General features: G+C 45.3%; 3 protein-coding genes across 3 annotated transcripts in view; 2 read left to right on the top strand and 1 right to left on the bottom strand.

Annotated features, from left to right (window-relative positions):
* Positions 1–8,199, top strand: part of hectd1 (HECT domain containing 1) — a 36,882-nt gene extending 28,683 nt beyond the window's left edge. Inside the window, exons 27-44 of the mRNA XM_061063743.1 lie at positions 513–734; positions 896–1,029; positions 1,153–1,309; positions 1,456–1,526; positions 2,292–2,443; positions 2,527–2,581; positions 2,662–2,890; positions 3,309–3,391; positions 3,503–3,630; positions 4,333–4,534; positions 4,730–4,867; positions 5,153–5,631; positions 5,791–5,949; positions 6,408–6,486; positions 6,584–6,677; positions 6,848–6,998; positions 7,075–7,219; positions 7,357–8,199. Of these exons, the coding sequence (XP_060919726.1) occupies positions 513–734; positions 896–1,029; positions 1,153–1,309; positions 1,456–1,526; positions 2,292–2,443; positions 2,527–2,581; positions 2,662–2,890; positions 3,309–3,391; positions 3,503–3,630; positions 4,333–4,534; positions 4,730–4,867; positions 5,153–5,631; positions 5,791–5,949; positions 6,408–6,486; positions 6,584–6,677; positions 6,848–6,998; positions 7,075–7,219; positions 7,357–7,494 (2,816 nt within the window). The 3' untranslated portion in view covers positions 7,495–8,199. The remainder of the gene's footprint in view (positions 1–512; positions 735–895; positions 1,030–1,152; positions 1,310–1,455; positions 1,527–2,291; positions 2,444–2,526; positions 2,582–2,661; positions 2,891–3,308; positions 3,392–3,502; positions 3,631–4,332; positions 4,535–4,729; positions 4,868–5,152; positions 5,632–5,790; positions 5,950–6,407; positions 6,487–6,583; positions 6,678–6,847; positions 6,999–7,074; positions 7,220–7,356) is intronic.
* A 389-nt stretch (positions 8,200–8,588) lies between these two features.
* On the bottom strand, positions 8,589–11,067 carry ap4s1 (adaptor related protein complex 4 subunit sigma 1). Its single transcript, XM_061063223.1, has 6 exons — positions 10,821–11,067; positions 10,319–10,471; positions 9,967–10,053; positions 9,607–9,675; positions 9,502–9,513; positions 8,589–9,273 (listed from the first exon to the last, which is right to left on the bottom strand). Exons 2-6 carry the CDS (start codon positions 10,454–10,456, stop codon positions 9,145–9,147), a joined length of 435 nt encoding a protein of 144 aa, XP_060919206.1. The 5' UTR covers positions 10,457–10,471; positions 10,821–11,067; the 3' UTR covers positions 8,589–9,144.
* Positions 11,068–12,070: 1,003 nt separating this feature from the next.
* The window catches only part of strn3 (striatin, calmodulin binding protein 3), a 22,132-nt gene continuing 8,850 nt past the window's right edge, over positions 12,071–25,352 (top strand). The window contains exons 1-3 of the mRNA XM_061063827.1: positions 12,071–12,595; positions 24,223–24,326; positions 25,168–25,293. Coding sequence (XP_060919810.1) covers positions 12,338–12,595; positions 24,223–24,326; positions 25,168–25,293 — 488 coding nt within the window. The 5' untranslated portion in view covers positions 12,071–12,337. The remainder of the gene's footprint in view (positions 12,596–24,222; positions 24,327–25,167; positions 25,294–25,352) is intronic.

Raw genomic sequence — 25,352 nt, 5'->3', positions numbered from 1 at the left:
CTGAGAGCGCCCTCTCCTGGATCAAACTGTGAAGTACATCAGACAGCTTGATGCGCAGATAGACCGAATGTTTTGAATTTGAACGGCTCATTACAGCTCGAATGTGAACTTTCTTCATCAGCTACAAATGACTGTTCGAATTTCAATTAACGGGGGCCCTTGTTAAATAGCCTGGGAATCCCCTCTCACCAATCAGTGATATAAAAAGGTCCTGGTACCAGATTCTGTCAGCTGGATGTAAAGTTCCTGATGTGGTCCTGAAAATGTTTGAAAAGTACCATAAAGGCTCCGTAAGGTTCCTGTAGGGAAATATTTCAGACATGAGGATAACCACACCTGAGGCCTCCTGCAGAGTTGGTGGGTGAGCAGCATGATCCTCCTCTGGCCAATCAGCAGCTGTTTCCTGTCAGCTGACTGCAGCTTAACGATCTTTGCCTGCAGCTTCGTCCCTTTTGGTTTCTGACAAACTAACTTCCCTTTGTTTGTTTGTTTGTTTGTTTGTTTGTTTGCAGCTTCTCCTCTCATGGGTGCTCAGAGCTTTCCTAACCTCACCACCACCGGCACCAGCTCCACTGTTACCATGTCAACCTCCATAGTAACCAGCAGCAATAATGTAGCCACGGCCACCACGGGTCTGTCGGTGGGCCAGTTGCTAAGCAACACCCTGACGACCAGCCTGACGTCCACGTCCAGCGAGAGCGACACGGGCCAGGAGGCCGAGTTCTCGCTCTATGGTTGGTGCACACATGCACGCACACACAAACGCACACACACACAGCCTGCTCCCAGTAACCTGCTGCCTAACTCCTCCCACATCAGGGAGCAGATCTAACACTTCTGTAACTGCTTCAACTGATCATCATGTTTCCTCCCTTTGCTTTTCCACTTCCTGTAGACTTCCTGGACAGCTGTCGTGCCAACACGCTATTGGCTGAGCTGGACGACGAGGAGGACCTCCCTGAGCCTGACGATGACGATGACGAGAACGAAGATGACAATCAGGAGGACCAGGAATACGAGGAGGTTCTGGTAATTCAACTGATTAGTTTTTTAAATGATAATGAAAGATTAGATTTGACCTGGTAGATGAAGGGTGGTCTAACAGGAAGTGATGTCAGAGGAGGTGATGAGTGTGTGTGTGCTCTCCTGCAGGAGGAGGAGGAGTATGAGACCAAAGGAGGCCGCAGGAGGACGTGGGACGACGACTTCGTCCTGAAGAGACAGTTCTCTGCTCTCGTCCCCGCCTTCGACCCCCGACCAGGAAGAACCAACGTCCAGCAGACCACCGACCTGGACATTCCCCCACCAGGTACCCCACACACACAAACACACACGGATTATTGATTCACTTAGCCTTTTAGGGATATCAAACATTTCAAATATGACAGAAGAAATCCTGACGTGGTCGAGGTTTAAACGTTTGTGAACTGAAGCTAATGTTCTTGTTTTCTTCAGGAACTCCTCGCTCGGAGGTTCAGGAGGAGGTGGAGTGTGCTCCGTCTCCTCACCTCGCTCTCACACTGAAGGTAAGAGAATGTAGTGAGTGAAATGATAAAGTGATCTTACTATATGATCAGACATTAAGGAAACATGCTATGTTGAAGTTCTGGCTTCTCTGACAACAATGCAGCAGCCAGTATGTCCTCCTTCTAACTTTAGATTCTGGTCCTGAATGATCTGGATTTGTTTGGACCAGAGAAGGTAGGAGGTTTTAAGGCACCCCCACACGGCCGTGTTGGACGCCCCTCGGTTTGCCAGATATGAGAGCAGTTATCAGGTCAAACCAACAGGTGTTGCAGCGATGGAAGCGGACAAGACAAGTGGTTCAGATAGAAGTGATTGTACCCGACCTAAAAAGCCTCTGCATGTTTCTAATAAGCTCCACGAGCAGAAACGTGCTCAAACTAGGATCAATATTGGAGATGTTTTTGAAAAATGGAGAGAGGTTAGAACACAGAAAGGTTTACAGACCGATGCAGAGCTGGATAAACACTGAAGCTTCAGTGTCCACCACATGGTGACCTGCGTGAGCATCGACTCTAGAGAGGAGGGGGGGAGACAGCGCTCTACAATGTGATGAATTTGGACTGCAGTACCCATTTTAAACACTAGGTATCAGAGTTACATGTTGGTCTTGAATATCCAGCATATTTGTTCTTCTTCTATCTGGACTGTAAAGGTTTATCATGTGATTGTTAAAAGTCTCTAACGTCGTCCGCTCATATTTAACGTTTTGAATACGCCATTATGAGACGGCAGCTGAGTGTGTAATGTTTTTTTCACGTGTTCAGGTGGCTGGGCTTGGTACGACTCGCGAGGTGGAGCTTCCTCTGTCAAACTACAAATCCACCATCTTTTACTATGTCCAGCGGCTGCTGCAGCTCTCGTGTAGCGGCGCCGTGAAGACGGACAAACTGCGGCGTATCTGGGAGCCCACGTACACGTAAGAGGAGCGATCTGGATCTGATGTGTGAAGCGTTAAAAAGATGTTTGAGTTTTTAACCGCGGCTGTTCTGTCTGCTGCAGGATAATGTACAGAGAGCTGAAGGACTCGGACAAGGAAAAGGAGAGCGGGAAGATGGTGAGGAACCCCCCCCACACCATGATGAAAACATGAGAATAAAACCCACATCCTGACCTCTGACCTGTCTCTTCCTGCAGGACTTGTGTGAACACAGTATCAGCGTCGGCGGTCGTTCTGGCGGTCTGAGCCCGAGCACGGTTTCTGCAAATCAGAGCAGTGAGATTCTGTGCGTGGCCAGGGAGATCGCTCAGGCGAAAGCCGGCTGCAGCCAGAACGCCTGCGGGGTCGAGGACGTCCTGCAGCTGCTGCGAATCCTCTACATCATCGGAGGAGACGCCACAACAAACGTGCGCACGCTGCAGGAGGGTACGTACACACACACACACACACACACACACACACACACAGGTCCCAGCTTTGTTTCACAGTTTTCTTTCTAGAAGCTTCACTGTGAAACTGTTGCATGATAGAATATATAAACTGGGAACAGGAGAGGATTATTTTCTCTCTTTAGGTTTGGATGCAGATAAAGATGAAAGGAGAAGATAATGCCCTTATAAGGATGTAAAGATGTTTAATTCATCAGACTTTATTACGACTCTGCTGCACGCTGAAATGTTAGTCATGATTCTTCTCTTCTGCTAGCACTTTCTCTCTCAGCAGTCCGGATAGTAAAATCACATTTCTGTGGGATAAAAGTCGTGAAAGTGTGAAACGCTGTGACGCTGCGGTGTGTCGGTACAGTGACAATTTAAACACATGAATAATCTTCTCGTGCTTGCAGATTTCGACGAGCTGCAGTTCAACGCGGCTCCTGAGGAGTTCACCAGTAAGAAGATCACAACAAAGATTCTGCAGCAGATCGAGGTCAGTACTCTGCAGCAGCTTCGACGAGTTTCTTATTGTTACTTTGATTAGTGTCAGCAGGTCACTGTGTTACAGCAGCACGAGTTAAGCTGTGTGTGTGTGTGTCTCCAGGAGCCTCTCGCTCTGGCCAGCGGAGCTCTGCCCGAGTGGTGTGAGCAGCTCACCTCTAAGTGTCCTTTCCTCATTCCATTTGAGACCCGACAGCTTTACTTCACCTGCACAGCGTTCGGAGCGTCCAGGTGAGTCTGAAGAAAAGATAAAAGAGTCGAGATGATGCTTAGCTGAGTCTGCTAAAGAGCGATACCGACTCCCAACGACCTGAACAGTAAATGAATCCTGGGTCATTTTATAAACTGGGGGAATGACCTCGGTATCGATGTGTCAGTATCTGATGATTATCTGTCGTGTTGTATCAGTTTAATGCTGCCATCTCGTTCCTCTAACCACTGATTCAGAGAAGAGGTTTTTGATTTCCCTGTTGGACAAACTCTGATCTGTTTTCATCATCAAATGTGAGAGAAAATGTTGGCAGTGTGGTAGTCTGTCAATATATGACTTCTTCTGTCGTCAGCTAAATTGTTATTTCGGTGTCGAAGGGAATTTCACAATCGGTGCGTCGTTTTTATTTTTTAAATTGTAAGATTTCATAGTTTTATAGATAATAAAGGGAGTGAAGCTGTTAGAGAGACTCTGTTCAAACATTTCCTCAAAACCTGGAGGTTTGTTAAAGTTTCTGATTTCAGTTAAAATTTAAGTTTTAACTGAGGAAACCAAGTCTTCTGAGTTTATTCTTTGTTGTCTTTTTCTGTCATTCTTAGTTAAATGAATATATATATATTTTTTTTATAAATATATTAACAAGAAATGAATCTGACATTCCCTCTGCTCACTGTTTAGACCCTTCGGACCCTGACTTGTGTGTGTGTGTTTATTTTGTGCAGGGCGATCGTGTGGCTGCAGAACCGACGCGAGGCGACCATGGAGCGTTCACGGCCGTCCACTACGGTGAGGCGGGACGACCCCGGGGAGTTTCGGGTGGGTCGACTGAAACACGAGCGAGTCAAAGTCCCCCGAGGAGAAGCCATGATGGAGTGGGCGGAGTCTGTGATGCAGCTGCACGCGGACAGGAAGTCTGTTCTGGAGGTGAGAGGGTGAAGCAGCGACTCAAGACTCACAGTCTCTGTTTTTTATCCGGGTCACTCGGGCAGAGTCCGTCTTTATCAGCACTTTGAGTTTCTCGTATTTCCTCGATGATGATCTTCTGTTGTTCTTCTTTGAAAGTCCTTCTCCTGTGAATCGTTACACCTGAACAACAAGTGTGTTTGTGTTTGTCTGCAGGTGGAGTTTCAGGGCGAGGAGGGGACGGGTCTGGGTCCCACTCTGGAGTTTTACGCTCTGGTGGCTGCAGAGTTTCAGAGAACGTCTCTGGGGATCTGGCTGTGTGACGACGACTTCCCCGACGACGAGTCCCGACAGGTGAGACACGGCACATCCAGTTTGATTTCTCAAGTTGTAGTTCCATCTGTTGCCACTAGTAGGGTTGTTCATGTATACTGGACTAACTTTAGAAATGATGATTTGACATCATGCAGACAAACTGTTTTAAGTCCGCCTGGTTCACACCTGTGTTAGTAAATATGGACCTTCTGATGTTGTTGCCATGGTTTTGATTTTTATTGGAATCCTTTGGAAGTTTAAATTCTGGTAGCAGGTCTTGTAATCCTCCCCTCTAAAGTCTGATCCTCTGTCTGTGCATCTCAGGTGGACCTTGGCGGCGGTCTGAAGCCTCCTGGGTTCTATGTGCAGCGCTCCTGCGGTCTATTCCCCGCCCCGTTCCCTCAGGACAGCGAGGAGTTGGAGCGCAACACCAAGCTCTTCCACTTCCTGGGCGTCTTCCTTGCCAAGTGCATCCAGGACAACCGTCTGGTGGACCTACCCGTGTCGCAGCCCTTCTTCAAGCTGCTCTGCATGGGCGACATCAAGTCCAACATGAGCAAGCTGCTGTACCAGTCGCGTAGCTCCGCCCACGACCCCGAGCGCCAACACCTGACGCCCTTCTTGCTGCTGTCTGAGATGACGTCGGAGGCGTCCACCGAGGAGAGCCAGGAGACGTACTCTGTGGGCAGCTTCGACGAGGACTCCAAGTCCGAGTTCATCATGGACCCCCCCAAACCCAAACCGCCCGCCTGGTACCACGGCATCCTCACCTGGGATGACTTCCAGCTTGTCAACCCGCACAGGTGAGGCAGCGAGGCGGGGCTTAAGTCAAGAAACACGACGAAGCAGTGTTCCTTTTTTTTTTTTTCAAAACATTGACAATGATAACTGATCCAACCTTCTTTCTCTTCCTCTTCTTCCTCTTCCTCCTCTTCTTCTTCCTCTTCCTCCTCCTCGTGCAGGGCGAGTTTCCTGAAGGAGGTGAAGGAGCTGGCGGTGAAGAGGAGGCAGATTCTGTCCAGTAAGAGTTTGAGTGAAGACGAGAAGAACACCCGACTGCAGGACCTCATGCTGAGGAACCCGCTGGGCTCCGGACCCCCCCTCAGCGTCGAGGACCTCGGGTATGAAACACACACACACACACCATGGTCACACTCGTGGTGTGTTTCAGAGAGTCGAGGAGCATGAAGTTCAAACCAGAGAAAAAAAAGAGATTTAAAGACACATTTTGACCTTCAAAATAAAAGCATTATAGTCGAGGTGAAGATCAGGCCGGTCATATTTGTCACACAGCTCCATAGTAAGAAGTCTTTATTTCACAGAGTAATGATAAGTTTAACAAACGTTTTCTAAAGAAGAGAATCGTCTTCATACGTCGAGAGTGGCAAACAAAGAACGTACACATGTTGTTGTTACCTTTAAGGCAGAAAGAAGAACAGACAGGTTCAGTTTAAAACATGCCGACTGATTCTTGAGACATTAAACCTTTGTGACCTTCTTTAATATACTCGTTTCAATCTTTCAAACGTCTCAAAGGGAAACTCGCCGTCTCATCTTTAATGGTTCTCTTTGTCTGCAGGCTGAACTTCCAGTTCTGTCCATCCTCCAAGGTTCACGGGTTCTCAGCTGTGGATCTGAAAACAAACGGAGACGACGAGGTAAAACATGTGAACATGCAGACGACTAAAACAGACTGGAGAAAACAAAGATGGCGGTTTTGATGATGGCGATCGTTTGTGTTTGTTGTGTGTGTAGATGGTGACCATGGAGAACTCTGAAGAGTACGTGGAGCTGATGTTTGACTTTTGTATGCACACGGGCATCCAGAAACAGATGGAGGCTTTCAGAGGTACACACACACACACATGCACGTGCACACAAGCGGTCTCTCATCTCTGAGTAAGAAAAACCACCTGAAGGTGTCGGTTTTACCTCAGTCCATTATAGAAATACTGACTCCTCTCCTCTCCTTTGTTTCCTTCTCTCCTCTCCTTTCCTTCCTTGCCTCCTCCTCCTCAGAGGGATTTAATCGAGTATTTCCGATGGAGAAGTTGAGCTCTTTCAGCCATAAGGAGGTTCAGATGATCCTCTGCGGTAACCAATCACCTTCCTGGACTGCTGATGACATCATCAACTACACAGAGCCAAAGCTGGGTTACACCAGAGACAGGTGAGTCTCACAGACAGATGTTCATGTTGTTAAAATCACTTCCTGTTCTGACATTGACTTTGTCCTGCCCCCTCAGTCCCGGCTTCCTGCGGTTTGTTAGAGTTCTCTGCGGGATGTCGTCCGACGAGAGGAAAGCGTTCCTGCAGTTCACCACTGGCTGCTCCACGCTGCCCCCCGGTGGCCTCGCTAACCTGCACCCCCGCCTCACCATCGTCAGGAAGGTAAACTCGTCTCTGACCCTTTGATCAATAACTGGAAGAATCGGAATGTGCAGCTTTATTCTCCATCCAAGTGAGATGTTTGGTTGATGTTTGATTCTGATTCCCCCTCTCCTCCTCCCTCCTCCTTCCTCCTGCAGGTGGACGCCACAGACTCAAGTTACCCGTCGGTCAACACGTGCGTTCACTACCTGAAGCTTCCAGAATATTCCTCTGAGGACATCATGAGGGAGCGTCTGTTAGCCGCCACCATGGAGAAAGGCTTCCACCTCAACTGACCGCCTCCTCCTCCTCCGCCGCCGCCACCCGCCACACTGAGCATGCTCCAAGAGTCCGTGTTGCCACCCGCCGCCGCGTGATTGACAGATCAGCCAGCCAATCAACCACCAGCCGACTGACTGACTGACTGAGCGACTGACCGCCTGCTGCAGGACGAAGAGGAGGGTTTATGTTGCAGAATAAAGTCACATCCTTAACCGCTGCCTCCTTCCCTCGCCTCCTTCATCTTCATCGTCGTCCTCACCTGAGCTGCTGTGTGTGTGTGTGTGTGTGTGTGTGTGTGTCCCTCCTCCTGTCTCCTCGGTTTAGTGCCTGGTTTGACTCGTAGCTTTTGTTTCAGTTCCTCTTTCAAACAATCATGCTCCTCCTCCTCCTCCTCTTTTTGTTTTTACTTTGTTTTATTGCTTTTTGTTTGTGTGTGTGCGTGCGACAGTTTTTGGGTTGTTTCTGACCGGCTGTAGAGGTCAAACGTCGGAGTGCATTTGGTGTTCTTTTACGATGACGCTGTAGAGACAAACACTGGCTGTGTGCGAGGCACATCTGAAGAGAAGAAAACAAATGTCAAAGCTCTGCTCTCCTTGTATTTTCTTTGTATATTATAAACATTTATTTAACTCAAGTTGCAGTTTGAGGTAAACAGATATTTTCAAATGTGTATGCTCCAAAAAAATAATCATTAAAATGTTTGCAAAGTATGAAGTAAAGACGCCTCCTGTGGTCTGTGTGGACGAACAGCGTGCAGCTCCACAAGCTGCCAGCAGGGGGCAGACGGAAGCTATGAATGTAACACATGGTACCCAAAGTGCTGCAGTGAAGACCAGACTAACCGAGACCAAGACAAGACCAAGACATTTAGGTAAAGAGTCAACCAAGTCAAGACCAAGACCAAGGGAGGGTGAGACCAAGACCTTTAGGGATCGAGACAGAGTCAAGACCAAGTTACTAAAAAGGCACAGGCACAAGTTACTTTCTGACAAGTTGATCACCAACAATATTCATTTGGACATTTTTAGTTTTTGTGTGGTGTCAGATGAAGAAATGTGACAAAGAAACACAAAGTCCAAAACAAGGACAAAAAACAAGAGGCTCAGAAAGTTTTTATCATTTTAATCATCTTAAAAAGTTCAGTCCAAATTTACAGATAAATTATGAAGGACATTTTTATTATTTTTAACCTCATCATAAAAACTTTGTACAAAAATGTTGAAATACAAAAACTTCTTTTGATTCTATCTGTCGGCTTCAGAACGATACGGAGGCCCTGAAAGGACACGAGCAGAACGAGGGAAGGAAATACGTTTCAGGTGTGCATGGACATTTTTCTCATGCACGACCGAAACTTTCCCACGAGCACGGGAAAGTTCACTGTGCTCACGAGAAGGTTAGGGCGCAGACACGAGAAAGTGCAGAGTGTGCATCAGAGAGTTTCAGTCGTCAACACTTGTTTTTATCGGTAGAGGAACTGCGTTTAAGACACACACTCAGCTGCTGTGTGTGTTCCTCCTGCTGAGCCTCAGACGCTGACGTTGATATTTTGGCACCTTCACGCTGACTGTAAATTCAAACCGACTCATAGTGACGTCACAGGTTCGACTCCCGCTCAGCAGATGTGGGATTGAAACGGTCTGTGACATCACAAGTGGAGAGTCTTAGCCGTCGGCCATCTTGTCGAGGGCGGTGAGCGGCGCGAGGATCCGGCTCTTGTTGGTCTCCACAATGTGTCCGTTCTGGATCATCTCATCCAGGATGACGTGGACCCGGTCCAGGTTGAACATGATCTGATGAGGGGGCGGAGTCAAAGAAACAAAACCACCAGGAAGAGCTGCCAACATTAATGATTAGCTAGCAACCAATAAAAACAGTTTCAACTAATTAGATTAATTACTTAAACATTAAAGGGTCGTCATGACAACATATTTTTAATGAAAATAGTGGTTTCAGACGTGTCGATATCGTTAGTTTTTAAGCTCATGCAGCATCTGTGGTGTGTTCAGAGGTAAGGATACGTCCAGCTCGCTCTGCAGGGACACACAGACACAGACGCAGTCAGAAACACGTTTTCATTAATCTGAAACTGTAAAAAACCTCGATTAGACAAACATTGAACTCACCACCCGGCTGAAGTATTTATCCAAAACCTCCACAAAGTTATGAACCAGCTCGTAGACGGACAGCTCGTTCTGTGGAGAGCAAACAGACTCGAGCATTACTCACCGTATCAAACTAATATCACCTTCACTTTAGTGCTGTGTTCATGCTGCGTTCAGGTGCTCTTTGGCAGGTCGGATATTTCCTAATTTATAGTCGTGGACATCCATCCGAACATTTTATTTTACTCCCTCCCGTAATAACGAGTACATTTCTGTTGTTTCCTCGAGAAATTAACTCGTTATGACGGAATAATTAATATATCAAACTGTTACACTGTCCCTTTAAGAGTCAGTGGTCACAGGTACAGGTGTGTTTCTCACCTCGCTGTCTGTGACGCCGACCACGATGTAGAGAGCGGCGTACTGACGGTAAACCAGCTTATAGTCTTTGTACTCCACGAACGAACACTGAAACAAAAACACACTGAGTCATACTCTGATCCACCGGTATCACCTCACAGACAGACAGGCAGGTGAACGGACAGACAGAGAGAGAGACAGACAGATAGACAGAGAGAAAGAGAGAGACAGATAGACAGAGACAGGTGAACAGACAGACAGATAGACAGACAGCTAGACAGAGACAGGTGAACAGACGGACAGAGAGAGAGACAGGTGAACAGACAGACAGATAAAGAGAGAGAGAGAGACAGACAGGTGAACAGAAATTCACCTGGTCCTTTTTGCGACTCAGGCAGCAGCGCACCACGTCGGCCTCCAGCGTGGCTCTCCGGTTCAGCTCCACAGGTGTGTAATACCTGGACAGTCTGGTCTGACCCTGACGGTTCACCATCAGTATGAACTTGATCATACTGAGATCAGCTGGCTGCACACACACACACACACACACACACACACACACACACACACACACACACACACACATATAAATAACACTATTATGTGTGTATTTAGACTGGTGGTGTGTGTGTTTAAAAATGTGTGTGTGTGTTTCAGATTAACATATCTCACAATACTGGTAAACAAAAAAATGACTGATGGATGTGGCGTTCACGGACTCCGTTATTGAGATTGCACAGTGTCCGAGGGGTACCTGAAGGCAGCATACAGTCGAACTCAATATTAACTGATAAACCGGGTAGAGGTTTCGTTACCCTTTAATAATCTACCTGTAAACATTCAGCATTCATCATAAATATTATCGTTTGACTCACCGGCCGCTTGTTAGCTGAGCGTTGGCTAACTGAGTCCCATCACACGGGCTAACAACAACAATTAGCTAGTTTTAAAAATTAAAGTTTATTCATATAAAACGAGGAGAGGCAGCCGTTAACGTGTTTACGGGTAAATTAGAGCGACACTGGGGATTAAAGACGATAAAACCGACAGGAGGTTTCAGTTCTCAAATTAGCCAGAACTGTTAGCATGGCGCATGCGCAGAACAGCACTCAACTGGTGCGTTCAAATGATATATGGTAAATAGGAAATTCTACAACTTTTCTTCGGACCGGCCTTTCATCGACATTCTATAACAAACAGTTAGAGAAAATAATAATAACAACAAACTGTGTTTTGTTAAAGTGACCACTAGGTGGCCTCATAGTTAATCTTTGCCCTGATAAGTGTGGACTTAAGTTGTGTAAGGTTCTGGTATCCTTAATGTTATTTAAATATGAATTAATATGAAGATGAGCCAACAAGATAACACCACACTTTAAACACTTTACATAAAATATCACCAAAATTGTTTTAATTTTTCTGTGAAGAGTAAAAAAAAAGCAAGCATGTGTAAACTATAGTAAAGATAAGATAATCTTTATCCATCCCCCAAATTAACATGTTAGAAAAGCTTGAGGACAGAGTATTGTTAGACATAAGACATCTTATGTATAAATAAAGTCTTAATTTAACAGGAATACAGTTATAAATTAACAAGATTAAAGTCATAGAGTTACAAGAATTAAGTCATACATGTATTGAGAATAAAGTTTTAAATTTACAAAAATAAAATCGTAGTTTTGCGAGATTAAGTTCGTAAATTAAAACGTAATTTTGTCTAACCTGTTCTGTATTTTTAACGAGTTTCTGTCTCACATTAAATACGTTAAAGTCATGAGAAAGTAAAATGCAAGGACCTAAATACAAATTACAAGAAGAGCCCAACTCTTTAAGTTATAAACTTTATTTTAACATTGATATTGTTTGATTTGTCTGTGCTTTTATCTTAACGGTTTTGCAAATGCACTTGTGCCTTTTTAAACATGTATTCTGGAAGATGTGAGTGCCATGCAGATAAAAAAAAAAAACCCGCTGTGAATCCACAGAGTTTTATGATTTCCTACATTTTCCTTGTGTCCTGAATGTAACATAGTGGATGTGGATGACAGGATAGCTTTTTCCCGTCATGCAGTGCGACCGGGTTCTCCCTCCGTGATCGTCTCATCCAGGGAGAGAGGGAGAGAGAGAGAGAGAGAGAGAGAGAGAGAGAGAGAGAGCAGTAATGGCGGCCGGATAGATCCACATAGAAACACCGAGTCCGCAATCAGCCGCTCTCACCGCCGCCCCCCGCGGGCAGCCAGCCTCACATATCGCGGCGGAGCCAGCGTGACAGACACGGAGCGGAGACACGGGCTTCAGGGAATACGGGAATCCTTCAGCGGACCGTTACTGCCCGGGACTTTCCTTCTACTTTTCTAAAAAAAAAAATTAAAAAAAAACAAAAAAAAAAAACATGGACGAGCATCCCGGCGGAGGAGGGGTCGGAGCAGGAACCCCGAGACAGCCTCCGCCGCAGCAGCAGCAGCAGCAGGGGAGCAACAGCAGCGCTAACCAGCCGATCGGAGGAGTCATGGTGCCGCACCAACCGGACGAGCTGCCCCGGCCGCAGCAGCAGTACACCATCCCCGGCATCCTGCACTACATCCAGCACGAGTGGGCCCGCTTCGAGATGGAGCGGGCGCACTGGGAAGTGGAGAGGGCCGAGCTCCAGGTTAGCACACTTAGCCTAGCACTGCCGCTAACCAAGAACAACAACAACAACCGTCCCATTAAACACTACCTGTTAAATGAAGCTCCAGCTGTTATACATGTTGGTACCGTTATGTCCATTCCTCTGAACTTCAGAGTTTATAAACAACATATTTACTAAATTAACTGAAGTTTATTTATATAACCGACCGCTTGTAATCCAGTGGGCTAAAGCTGCTAAGCTAACGGGGTGTTATGCCGAGAAATGCATCCCTGCCGAGATTGCGTGCACCTCGTTATACAATGCAAAATATGGCAGACACAATGCCGAATTTTGAATCCACCCTTAAAAAACTTTACTGCCGTATTTTGCATTAACCCTTAAATGTAGTCTAAAGACATATCAGAGTGAACACTTTTGGCAGGTCATATTTACTCAGGCTGATGAAAGTTCGTCTTCTACTGATTGTACAGAACATTAAGGACACCTCACGTTTATTGAGTATAAATTTAACATACTTTGTCATCACAGATCTGCCAACAGATATAACATTTAAACTGGTTTCTAACACTCCCGCGAGGTGCATGCAATTCTTGGCAGGGATACATTTCTCGACATAACACCGGATTGTTGGGTTACCGTTAGCACGAGTAGAGCTAGCTGTTAGCATCATAGATAGCTGTCAAGATGTAACTTTATACTACTTAAAGCCATCTATACATCGACACTCTTTTAATACTACGTGTTTTAAAACCATGTAGTCTCTGTTTTATTAATGAGCGATAGTATGTTAATGCATATTTCAATGCATACGTCATGTTTTTATGTCTTATTATTATCTTCCTCATCTGATATCTACTCTCACTGCTTTAATGTAAAGTCTGTAAAATCTATGTCTTATACTGTACTACTATGCACTGTAATAACTGTCGTCCTCATGTTAATTAACACCTCTGGTGCCTAATCAGGGTTCAAGATGAAAATGTTACTGTCCAGGACATAGTGCTCACCCATTAGACTCATCAAATCAAACCAAAAGTTCAATGAATGGAGCACACATAGAGCCTCAAACAGAGGCATATCATTTATTATGTTCAGCATCTTCTGCACTCCTGTCTGATGAAGTCTTGAATATTAGTCTTTGTTTGTTCATTGTTAATAGTTATACTTTTGTACACGGAGAGGACAGGTAATCCTGGGCTGTGGCTTAGTTTTCAGAGGCAGTTGTCTATCAACTGGAAAGTCTGGTTAATGGCAACACACTTTACCCCAAGTTGCTCCTTCTGATTTGTCAGCTGTGTATGAATGGATGAGTTAATACTGACGGACTCTTTACGCAGCAGCCTCTACCATCAGTGTGTGAATGTGTATGAATGGATGAGTTAATACTGACTGACTCTTTACCCAGCAGCCTCTACCATCAGGTTGTGAATGTGTAGGTGTGACCTGCGGTGTGCTTTGAGTAGTCAGAAGATTGGAAAAGAAATATACAAGCTCAAGTCCATTTTCAATCAAAGTCTAACTCTCCAGGTCTGTGAGAGAGCGTACCTGGCAAATAAAGCGGATTCTGATTAACCAAAAAAATCAGATACGAACTAGTGCTGGTGTTAACGATGCTAACTGGACTAGATACGAACTAGTGCTGGTGTTAACGATGCTAACTGGACTTTTAACATGCTCACACATACACACAAAGTTACTCTCCCACTATGTTGACGAGCAGAGACGCCTGATTGGACGATTGGAGGTCACTGCTGCTTCATACAACTGACGACACAAACCTCACAGCCAACGTTTAGGAGTGTTTCGGTGAAGACCTGGTCAGACTTTGGGTTGGTGGGACAACTTTGACAATGAAATAGTCACTGCAGTGGAATAGCGAGAACATGTTTTTTTGTTTTAGAACTGAGAGTGTGTGGATGGGACAATTCTTTAGAATGAAAGAGGAAACCTCAGTTTAAAAACATACCCGCCTATATGAGGACTAAACCTTAGACAGCACCCTCCTCTCCGACAGCACTGTCAGAGAGTCCAGCTCCACCCCAACAATGTTGCTGGCCTAGTGGATCAGTTTGTTGAGTCTGTTGGAGTCCGCTACCCTCAGCCTGCTGCTCCAGCACACAAAGGAAAATAACATCACCTGTTATTGGCCAGATGAATGTTTGTAGCGGGTCAGCCTGGTCTGATGGACCCTGAATCTGCTCTCAGAGGGTTAAAGCTGAAACTCAGAGTGAAGAATGTGGGTCGGGTCAGACACTTTGTTCTGTGCCTTTCTAACTACTGACTGCTCATAGAGTGTTTGGAGAGATAGGTGTTTATTTAACCGTGAGGGCCATAGCAGTCTGCTAATACGAGACAGACGGACAAGTGACCAGCCGTGGCGGTCTCCCTGTGTCTGATAAAACTTTTAAAAAACAGTAACATGAATTTCTGCTGAGCTCCAAAGACTCTCAGTCTGCATAAGAAGTACACACGCTGTCGCAGTCTGGAGCAGAGACTCTCAACATCCTCCAGCTGACTGTGTCGTCAACATGAACCCCGAGGTACGAGCAGATGCGACGTCCCGAGAGTAAGACAGGAAGCTCTGTCTAAATCACACAAACCACCTTAAAAGCACCTACCTTCTCTGGTCCAAACAAATCCAGAGCATTCAGGAGCAGAATCTAAAGTTAGAAGGAGGACATACTGGCTGCTGCATTGTTGTCAGCGAAGCCAGCACTTCAACATAGCATGTTTCCTTAAAGTCTGATCATATAGTAAGGTCACTTTATCATTTCACTCACTACACATCTCGCATCATATTGAGTGTGTGTGTTTCAGAGTAGAGTTCAAGTTGTGATGAATGTGTGAAATGTTGGATGTTCCTGTCTTTGTCATAACACACCCTGCAGCAGGCCGACTGGAGTGGAGGCTACCGTGTGTGTGATTCTGTGTGTGTGTGTGTGATGACAGGCTCTCAGTACACTCAGTGTTTGCTCTGCTCTGACTTGTTGCGGTGTGACACTGGATGCCTTCAGCATGACTCTGTCGGAGCTCCTGATAAGAGCTGAACACACAAACTCCTGCAGGAGAACAGAGACGCGCCAAGGTGTCCACATTCCTGCCGCTTACATTCACTGTAGGAGGCGGAGCCTATGAACAGGAGGGGCAGGACATTCTGAGGAAATGATCCGTGAATACATCAAGACAGAGTGTTGCCACTTTGCTCCAACTTTTAGAAGGACTTTTAAAAGGTTGGGTTTTATTTTGAAAGGTAACATCTGTTTAACCTTTATTTTGTAGCCTGAAGCCTCTAAAAGCTGCATTCATGACCTGATTCCAATAAAGTTTGCTCCTACACGACCTTATTAAAGCCGACTTTCACTTCTCCTTACCTGCAGCGCTTCATCAGAGCGCTCTGAGTTCACAGCCGGCGCTTTTCTGCTGGAAAACACGCCAGGTGGACACGGGCCTTAGTGTGTTTTCTGAGTATAAAACTCCTCCTGCTGTCTCTAACAGTGAGACATGTCCCTCTCTGTGAATCAGCACTGTGGAAATGTAAACAATGTGTTTCTGCGTGATGATACTCCGCTCGTCTGACGAGATGGTCAGTATTGAATTACATTGACGGTTTCGAACAGCAGATGAAACTTCTAAACTCAACATTTGGTCTGAAAGAATTCAGTGAAACATTTTCAGCTTCCAGTGTTTTCTCCGTTTCCAGCTTCACATCCAATCATCACGCTTACACAACATTAAATCCAGAGAAGCGCCACCATGACTGTGCATCACACACACACACACGCTCTTTAATCCCTGATCGCTTCATTTGCCTAATCCTCACGCTTCTTCACAAACACTCCCAGAAGAAAGGAGATGCTTTTATTCTGAAAAGAGCCTCGTTATCTGCATCATGTGTAAGACAAGTACATTCTGAGATCACATGTTTAATTGTTTTGATGCTGGAAGAAGCAGCAGGTTAGTCTTTAACAGCTGGAGTATAGAGGTCTGTGTGTATCGTGGATGTGACTGATTGTGGCGTTCCTGCTTCACTCGTCGTGTTTGCAGTGTAAACACAGCACATTGGACAGATTTCACCCAGCCTGCTCTTTAAAAGCAGTTTGATCCCACAGTCTGGTTCCTTAGCTCACCTCTCCTCTGTGAACTCACTCGGTTGTGTGTCGAGCTCAAACAGGCTAAGCTCTGAGTTTAAATCTGGTCATTTTAACTGCAGAGCAGCGGCGGTGAGGACGAGACCCGTCCTGTTAGAGCTGCACAGGAAGCAGCGGCAGATGAGTTTTATGGTCTGTGCTTGTTAAAACGATGTGAGCTGGTAAACACTGATGCTGCCATCAGAGCGACAGAGGAAATGAGGAGACATCAGGAGGCTGAACTTCCTGCTCCAGTGCCCGTAAAGACGCTGAGCAGCTGCACACACTGACCTTTGACCTCTGATCAGCCTATCCCTCTATTAGGGCTGCACGATTTGGGGAAAAAATGACATTGCAATATTTTTGTTTCCTGCGATATATATTGCGATATTTTTTAAAGGGGCTATATGTAACTTAAATACTTGGATGGCCGTTAGGCGAACTGCACCAGCAACCTGTTGCTCGCTCTCCCTCGCGTGCTCGTCATACGTGCTTGTATGTACACAAACGAGCATCATCATCGACCGCGAAACACTGGATATTTACCGGCATAATGTTTACAGAGGAGGTAAGTGGTCATACACATGTGAAAGTCTGTGAAGGAGTCTGTGTGTCTGTATTCATTCTCCATCCTACAAACGACAGTCTCTACAGGCACTGGCTGAGAGCAGGAGTGTGTGATGAGTTTGTCTGTCTTTTAGAGCTCCTAGGGCGGATAGAAGAGTGTGGAAGACGATCTCTGGCTGTGGAGTGTGTGATGAGTTTGTACTGTTGATCTCTGTAAGCAGAGCGGAGTGAGGAGGACATCGAGAACGTGCATAAAATGTCACTTCCTCAAGCTTTCGCGGAAAATACGACCCGGGGAAATTTTTTATACAGGCTACACAGATAGACAGTGAACATCTACTTTTTCACATCAGTTCACCGTTTTTTAATGGGCGAAAAAAACCGATTTGTTTTCATTTCAGCTGAATTCTCCCTGACTCTCCCTGAAATGATGATTACAGACTCTCACCTGATTGCCTCTGTCTCTCTCTGCCTCCGTGAACGCTATTTGCTAAGAGTCTTAATCATGTTGATATCCGTTAATTATTGATATTGATCTATAATATTTCCTGCAAGTGATTCTTCTCACATCAGGTCAGACTTTTTAATAACGCACTCATGCACTGAGGTTACGGGGATATATGTTACATATTTTAACGTGCCCTCCAGCCTGCGCGCTAGAGGGAGGCTGTGCACATACAGGCTGAGCAGACGCGCAATGGCTCACAGAGATTGTCGTCCTCCTACGTTTTGCCTTTTTGGAGACTTGAGTAATCAGTTGCCAGAGATGTGAATCAATGAAAAGTAATGTTTAGAGACATTTCTAGAACAAGCACAATACATTTTGTGAAGATGGGCCGCCTTGGAAAGAGACAAAAGGGCGATTTCTGCAGAAAGCAAACTTTAAGCAACGGATTACTTCGGCATTAAACTACGACTGTTTCAAGCTCATGAAACTGTAAGGAGTGGGAAGGAGGACGTGAAATAAACAATAAAATGGGCTATCAGAAGATTGAAACTTAGACCTCAAAAACAAAACCGAGAGCCTGTTCTGACTGAAGACAAAGTTGAACGCACAGATCTGGAAGCCGCTGCCTTTAACCCTGAAAGTGTTAAGTATAGCCCCTTATGTGATATTAACTATAAGCAAACTGTCAGATTGTCAAAATCCCTGCTATGCTCCGCTCACATTCACCGCTCCCTCTCTATCAATCGCTCGACCACTCACGCTGCACGTCGCTCTGCCTGACCCTGATAAAAGCAGGTGAGATGATAGCGCGCTGAGAAGGTGTTCTAACTATGTTAGTTGTTGCATGCAATGTGGTAAAATATATAAATGGATGCTCATTTAGATCTATTAGTAATGTGAATGGGCTTAGACAGGCTACATAGACTTAATTGAAAGGCTCAAATATATTTTTTGGCTCCAGATGGATTTTCTTTTCCTTCACAACGCATAACCTGACTGCGTGTGACTATTGTGCATGCACAAATCGCGTTGACGATGCTGACACAATATATCGTGCAGCCCTACCCTCTACCTACCCAAGGAAAAAGTAAATTAACCCCACCATAGTTGATCATGTCCTGAGGCGAGACATAAGGTTAAAAGAACGTTCTCCAGTATGTTCTTCTCCACTCTTTAGTTCAGATGGAGATTCTGTTGAACGACATGTAGCACTGATAGAAAGACAAATATTCTCTTTATAACGTCGTATAGAGGACTCTGTCGCTTCGTCCGCTAACGTCTTACCTCAAGAGACCCCCCTCTCGTCTGACAGGGATAGTCTCCTGCTGTGAGGTGCATGTGTGAACAACCAGGTCAGGTGAATATCCAGACCAGTCCTCCTGAAATGATCTAGATATTTTCAGGAGTGTATAATGTGAAAACGTCTTTTGTCTCACATCAGCTCTCACTCTTAAGGCTTTCACAATTCAGAAAATCTCCTGATATTTCCAGGCTGAGCTGCATGTGTGAACACAAACAGCTGAATGTTTCTCTCAGACTTTAAGTCTGAATGAGAGATTCAGCTGTTTGGGTTTCACACATGAAACTCCTCCTGGAAACATCAGGAGCTTTTCAGGAGTTTTCTGCAGGTGTGAAAGAAATATACCTGAAACTTTGTGGAGATTCAGGAGTGTGTGAAAACAGCTCCTGAGTGTGAGCTCTGTGGTGACTGTGTTTTGATAATGGTGGTGGTGGAGGTGGGGGTTACTGGACGGCAGGCTGTAATTAGGCGCCTGGCCTACTGGGCCCTGCTCTGACAGCCCGATCCCAGCTGGACACTAAAAGTAGACCGGCCTGAAATAACTCACACACACACGTACACACAACGTAGAAACTAAATGAAGAGATGACTGAAGCAACACGACCATATGATAATTTAAACTTGGTTTGAGTTACGATGATCATACTTGAATTTAGTGTTTGCGTGTGTGTGTATCTGTGTTTCTGTGTGTGTGTATCTGTGTGTGTTAATGACGCAGTTGTTCAGAGGCATGGCCCCTCAAACCCTTGTTTAGCCCTCCTGATATGTCATCCTGGTAAATCTGGGCCAGTGAAATCACTTCACACACACCACGAATCCCCCCTCATCACCATCAACATCATCACCACCACCCTGCGCTCTGACCTCACTCACACTCCCTAAGGAGCGCCTGATTCATGATCACCAGGTGCACGGGGCGGGAGGGACTGTGTGACCTCAACTCTAAGCTCCTCGGCTCGTAATGAATGGCCTACTAAGAGACAAACACGGGCTGGATCACTTTCACGTTAGTCTTAATTCATGTTGTAAAAGTTCAACAGGTGTAGAGACGTGTACACGCCGCCGGCTGCTCTGAGATCAGTCAGAAGTTGGAGGATAATAATGACAAAATGATTATTGACTTAAGTTCGTGGTCGTTACAAACACAGGTCATGGCATTTTAGAGTTGGGCGCTATCCAAGTTTTGATGCTGTTTGAGCTCCCCATCACTTTCCCCCGGGTTTACGGGATTAACATGACTAATAAAAAATCACGCTGTAGGAGGAGCCGCTCAAATTATTCACTTATATACAATTCAGATTCTATTATTAGTATTATATGTGCCGACCTTTTTTATCCATATAATCTGAGATTTCTCTCCACTGACTCCTCCACGTTATCTCACAAGTCATGTTCAGTCGCAGCGTCTGATTTGATTGGCTGAGTAACGTCACATTTTATGATTTCTGATGAAAGCATAGTCTGTGACCTTCCTGGCCCCAATAGTACGCCTCTGAAACCACTGTTTTTTAAAATTTAATTGAACTGATACCTGTGCTATTTTTAAAACACTGCGAGATCTTGTATTACCCAAGCAGCAACCTCCAGTGTTGAAACTTGATGCTGAAGTGTAATATCCTGCAGTTCCTCAAGTGTCCACTAGAGGCTGGCTGCAGAAGCACAGGAAGTCACATACACACCCATTCTAAAAAGCCTGTTTTTACAGCAGAGATTAACATGTTTACAGCCTGGTTCAAAAAAACAAATAGCTCATGTCTCGATGGACACACACTGTATGGGGGGTGAATGTTTTGATGACTCATCCGTTTTGATTTGATGAAGGATAAGAGTTATTCACAATAAGGCGTGTAGCTGACCTGATTGACAGGTAGGCGCGGTGTAACGGTTTGTCAGGAGGCTTCAAACCCGCCTCAGCTCCAGCTCTCAGTCTGTCGTTAGGTTGACTGAAAGTTAGACTGAGACAGCATTTCCAGCATGGAGACCACCATTGATGGGACTCCAGTGCCCCCTGCAGGAACAGATGGGGGATGTCACTCAGGCTTCAAACATTCATATTTACTGTCTGTGGTATTCCCATATCGCCCAAGCCCATCGCATTGTCTACAATTATTATCAGTGACGATCCTTCTGACAAACTGTCCTCTGAGCTGAGACCAAAGTAGAGTTCAGTTTTTATGGACAGATAACTCAGCGCACAGAACCAGAGAAACTTCTGACTCAAAGTGCAGTGACACAGCAAACATGAACTCCACATTGGATTGACTGACGCAGGTCAAAACACGCACACACTAACAGCAGATATTCAACCTACAGCTGGTGGAGGGAATCCGTAGTCAGTATCAGGGTATAAACTACAATTTGTGGTCTGAAGACTGTCCAAGAGGTGACAGTGAAGGCATCATCTGCGTGTTGTTGTTGATTTCCTGGAACTGTTTGTGACTCAGTGACCGTGACATCACTGACTCGCTGGATGTTATTTTAATGATCAAAAAGGATCGAAGCTTTAAAGAAACTGAAGATCTTCAGTCACATTTTTAACCAGTGTGTCTGATGTTTTTGATGATAATAAACAGGAAAGTACCCAGGTTCTATTTTTATTGCTGTGGTATCAAACGGGTATCAATGTCTTTGAGCAACATCCCAGAAATACTGAACCTTCACATGTTGATTGTTTACTTCTGTTATGTATGACGGTGTGTAACTGTGGCTGTCAATCACAGAGTCGGCCAATCAGAGCACATCTAAATTAGAGCGGTCTGTTATGTAATCCTCCTCGCTCTTTGTAACCTTCTCTCCTGTAGTCGAGGAGGACCTCTGGTCTCTCTGTCATCGAGGGCGACCTTCACTAGAGGAAGTCGCGACCCCAACTTTGCCTCTGGTCACTACTCCCCCTGTTGCCATGGACACCCTGGCAGAGAGGGCTCGGTGTATAAATAGCCGACAGCCTCCATCAGTGTTGGGTTTCAGGAGCAGCTGCTCACAGACAGACAGATGGACCGACCACACCTGTCTCACTGTTGGTCCATTTGTCTGTCTGTCAGACGGGAGGTCTACAGGGTGAGGGGGGGGATCTGAAGCCTCGGTGAGATGATCTTCTAACTCATTGGTTCCCAACCTGGGGTCCAGGCCCCCCTAGAAAGAGCACCAAATATCTCATGGGTTCTCTATGCTGTGAAGTTTAACTTAAATTATGACTCGCTTACTGGAAGGGTTTACAAAGTTCTGTCGAAAAATCTGTCTCACTCAAATTTAACAAAAAAATATCAGCTTACTCACCTGCATTTCCACAGTCTACGTCAGCGCCACAGATTTGCACTGTCCGACTGTTTGTGCCCTGTCCCACTGGAGCATGAACTCAGCGGAGCACAGCCACGAGCAGCTGTACTCAACGGGTTCACAAGATCACAGGAGAACTAAAAACATGCAAACAACATGTTGCTTTGTCTTTCTGAGGATGATCTGTTGTTCACTCGGTGCCTGTTTTGACATCATGTTGATAAAGTGATGGAAAATACGATCAGGAGTCTGTATGTTGTGTCTTATTTTGAAATTGGCCGGATGCTCTGTGCGTTTCCTTGTCTGACTTCCTGTCCGTGTCGTTTTATTCTGCTCAGCTTGACGCGTTGTAGAAATAGGAGCATTGACTAGAGTGGCAGCGAATGTCGCCGCAGTGCGCCTCACTGACAGGCCGCGGTGTGCATGGACTATGTGGAAATTGGCAATAAGTCATCCACACTCGTAATTTATTGCATAAGCAACATATCACCTTCTTTCTAACGTCAGATCTTCTGTCCAACTTATCAACTCAAAGCTGCTGATGAAATCATCTCGAGGGTAACTCCTGTTTGTCTGTGAGGGTAGTATGAAAACACCATAGAAGAAGAGCGTTCTGAAATCTCCCACAGCGTGACATGATGCATTTTTAATCCTCAGTTCTGTGTGTGTGGCCGTTTATCCACACGTCTGTGTTGAATAATCCCCGAACAGAGAAACACCTTCAAAGAGGAGCGCTGATGTTTCTACAGAAGCTCGACTAAAAAATGAAACAGATGAAGAGTGTGTTTACCTCTCAGGTTCACACAGGATTATATTAAGTTAAAGACCAATCAAAGCTCAGCGTCAGGTGTACAGCTAAGCAGCTGCTCAGCGGCTTATTAAAATAAACCGCCTGCAGACACCGGGAGCTATGACATTTGTTTCTCTTTTCAGCTGACTCTCAAAAATATTTAGATGAATTCTAAAACGAAGTGAAATCATCGGCCACTGATCAGAGGTTAACTTTATCGCCTTTTCCACCAAGCGGTCCGGTTTGGTTCAGTACGGTTTTGTCGGTAAACCCTGATCTTGTTTGTGTTTCCACAGCCGACCGTCCCCTTACTTAGAAAGCGAGGTGTAAGCAGGATGGCGATAGACGTGTCAGCTTCATAATAGCGTGACATCATAGCAGCGTGACACAGAGTAGCATGGCAATAAATTCAAAGTAGAAGAAGAGCACGTAACGGTTAACAAAGGGCAATAATGGAGGTCATCCAGCAGAGGTCTGCACCTCTGAGGTCATCCATGGGGCGGAGCTCCACGCTGGCATTAGTCGCAAATAATTAAAAACAGCCTTGAAGTTACTCTTTCCAAATCCACTGGATATTTAAACATGGTGGTTTGTCCTTTATTAGCTCTGACGCACAGGAAGTGACGATTACTGTGTCGATCAATCAACGGACTGCAGTGTGTCTAGCTCCGCCCTTTAGGGTCGGATCAGGACGCTTGTCAACCCAACAGAAGGGTAGTAAAAAAGCAAGATGGTACGAACAGTTATTTTGGTACTATTCCAAACTGGTGAACAACACCTGGTTGAAACGAGGTTTTAGAAACTGAAGAAAATGTGTAAACATCTGGAGTAATGAATGTAAACATCTGGAGTAATAGATGTAAACATCTGGAGTAATGGATGTAAACATCTGGAGTAATCTGACATCTGCATGTTTGAAATTAACCTGAGGTATCTCTCAGGTTGTGCTCAACAGGTGGGATGTTTGGGGCGGTTTTGGAGCATGAAGCGGTTTGATCTGTGTTACTGCTAAATATAAAGATTGTTCTGATGGATGACAACAAGAATAACTCTGTTTCTCTCTCTCTCTCTTTCTCTTTCTCTCCCTCTCTTTCTCTCCCTCCCTCTCTCTTTCTCTCTCTCTCTCTGTGTCTCCAGGCGAGGATAGCGTTCCTGCAGGGTGAGAGGAAAGGTCAGGAGAACCTGAAGAACGACCTGGTTAGAAGAATAAAAATGTTAGAATACGCTTTAAAACAGGAAAGGTAAGAGACTGATGCTGCTTCTGATTTTCTTTGTTTGGAGGTTTTATCACATTACATTTTGAGCGATCTTCACCTGATGTTGCTCCCAGTGAAAAGTCTGTGCTCAGACCAGTTATCGTACCGCTGAGTGATCCGCTCGACTTTTTGTGCTGATGGGAAATCCCGAGTATCCCGGTTCTGATCATATTCAGGATCTGGAGTTTACCTGCACACAGAGAACCCTGGTTCTTCATCTCCCTGTAGACATGATACATACATACTTGTGTGATGTTTATGCCGGGCTCAACATTATTAAACAACAACACAGTGTTGTAGATATAGGGTCTTCATCTCATCACAGCAACAGGAGAGTAACAGCAAGTAAGATGCTCTTGTTGCCGCCGCCGGCATGTTTGTTTTTCTGAAACGTCATTTTGCTGAGGCCGTGCTTGTACTAATAGTCGTCAGCTACCAGACTGGGCGGACTCCGGATTTTAAATCAAGAGCTGTCAAATTTAGATGAATTCATAATTAGATTTTTATCCCCCGGTTACGACCACAACCTTCCCGGTGTTACGGTCTAAGAGAGTGATACGCACACAAGATGATGATTTTTCAGAGATATTTATGCTCTTGGTCTTGACTTGGCCTCGATCCCTATGTGTCTCGGTATCTGAGCACTCTGATCTCGGGTATTTATTGGTATCGGACGGTTAGTGCTGCCTTGACTACAAAACGATCTGTGATTAGTTTTCTTGTTTAGCTGAACTTTCTTCATGACTGATTTCTCTCTTTCATCATATTTTCTTCTGTTTTCTCGTGTTAGTAAATGATGCATCGTATTCTGTTTCTTTCTCCTCAGAGCAAAATATCACAAGTTAAAATACGGGACAGAGTTAAACCAAGGAGAGATGAAAATGCCAAGCTTTGAATCAGGTGAGAAGGAGGCGGATTTACCTGTGGTTCACCTTTATTTTGAAAATACTCAGTTACACCCTCACCTTCCTCCTCCCTCCTCTTAAATCTCTTCTCTGCAGCTTTGACCTC

Source organism: Labrus mixtus, chromosome 18, assembly GCF_963584025.1.
Source record: "Labrus mixtus chromosome 18, fLabMix1.1, whole genome shotgun sequence".
NCBI classification, from domain to species: domain Eukaryota; kingdom Metazoa; phylum Chordata; class Actinopteri; order Labriformes; family Labridae; genus Labrus; species Labrus mixtus.
The sequence above is the reverse complement of the archived record's forward strand: the minus strand, read 5'-3'. Positions and strand labels throughout refer to the sequence as shown.

What these genes read in the sequence shown, in the direction of transcription:
- ap4s1 (XM_061063223.1), bottom strand. Translation starts at nt 10,456, where the DNA reads ATGATCAAGTTCATACTGATGGTGAACCGTCAGGGTCAGACCAGACTG. An exon ending in TGAGTCGCAAAAAGGACCAG is followed by an intron (nt 10,054 to 10,318) that starts GTGAATTTCTGT and finishes TTTTTGTTTCAG; the next exon opens with TGTTCGTTCGTGGAGTACAA. An exon ending in TCGGCGTCACAGACAGCGAG is followed by an intron (nt 9,676 to 9,966) that starts GTGAGAAACACA and finishes TGCTCTCCACAG; the next exon opens with AACGAGCTGTCCGTCTACGA.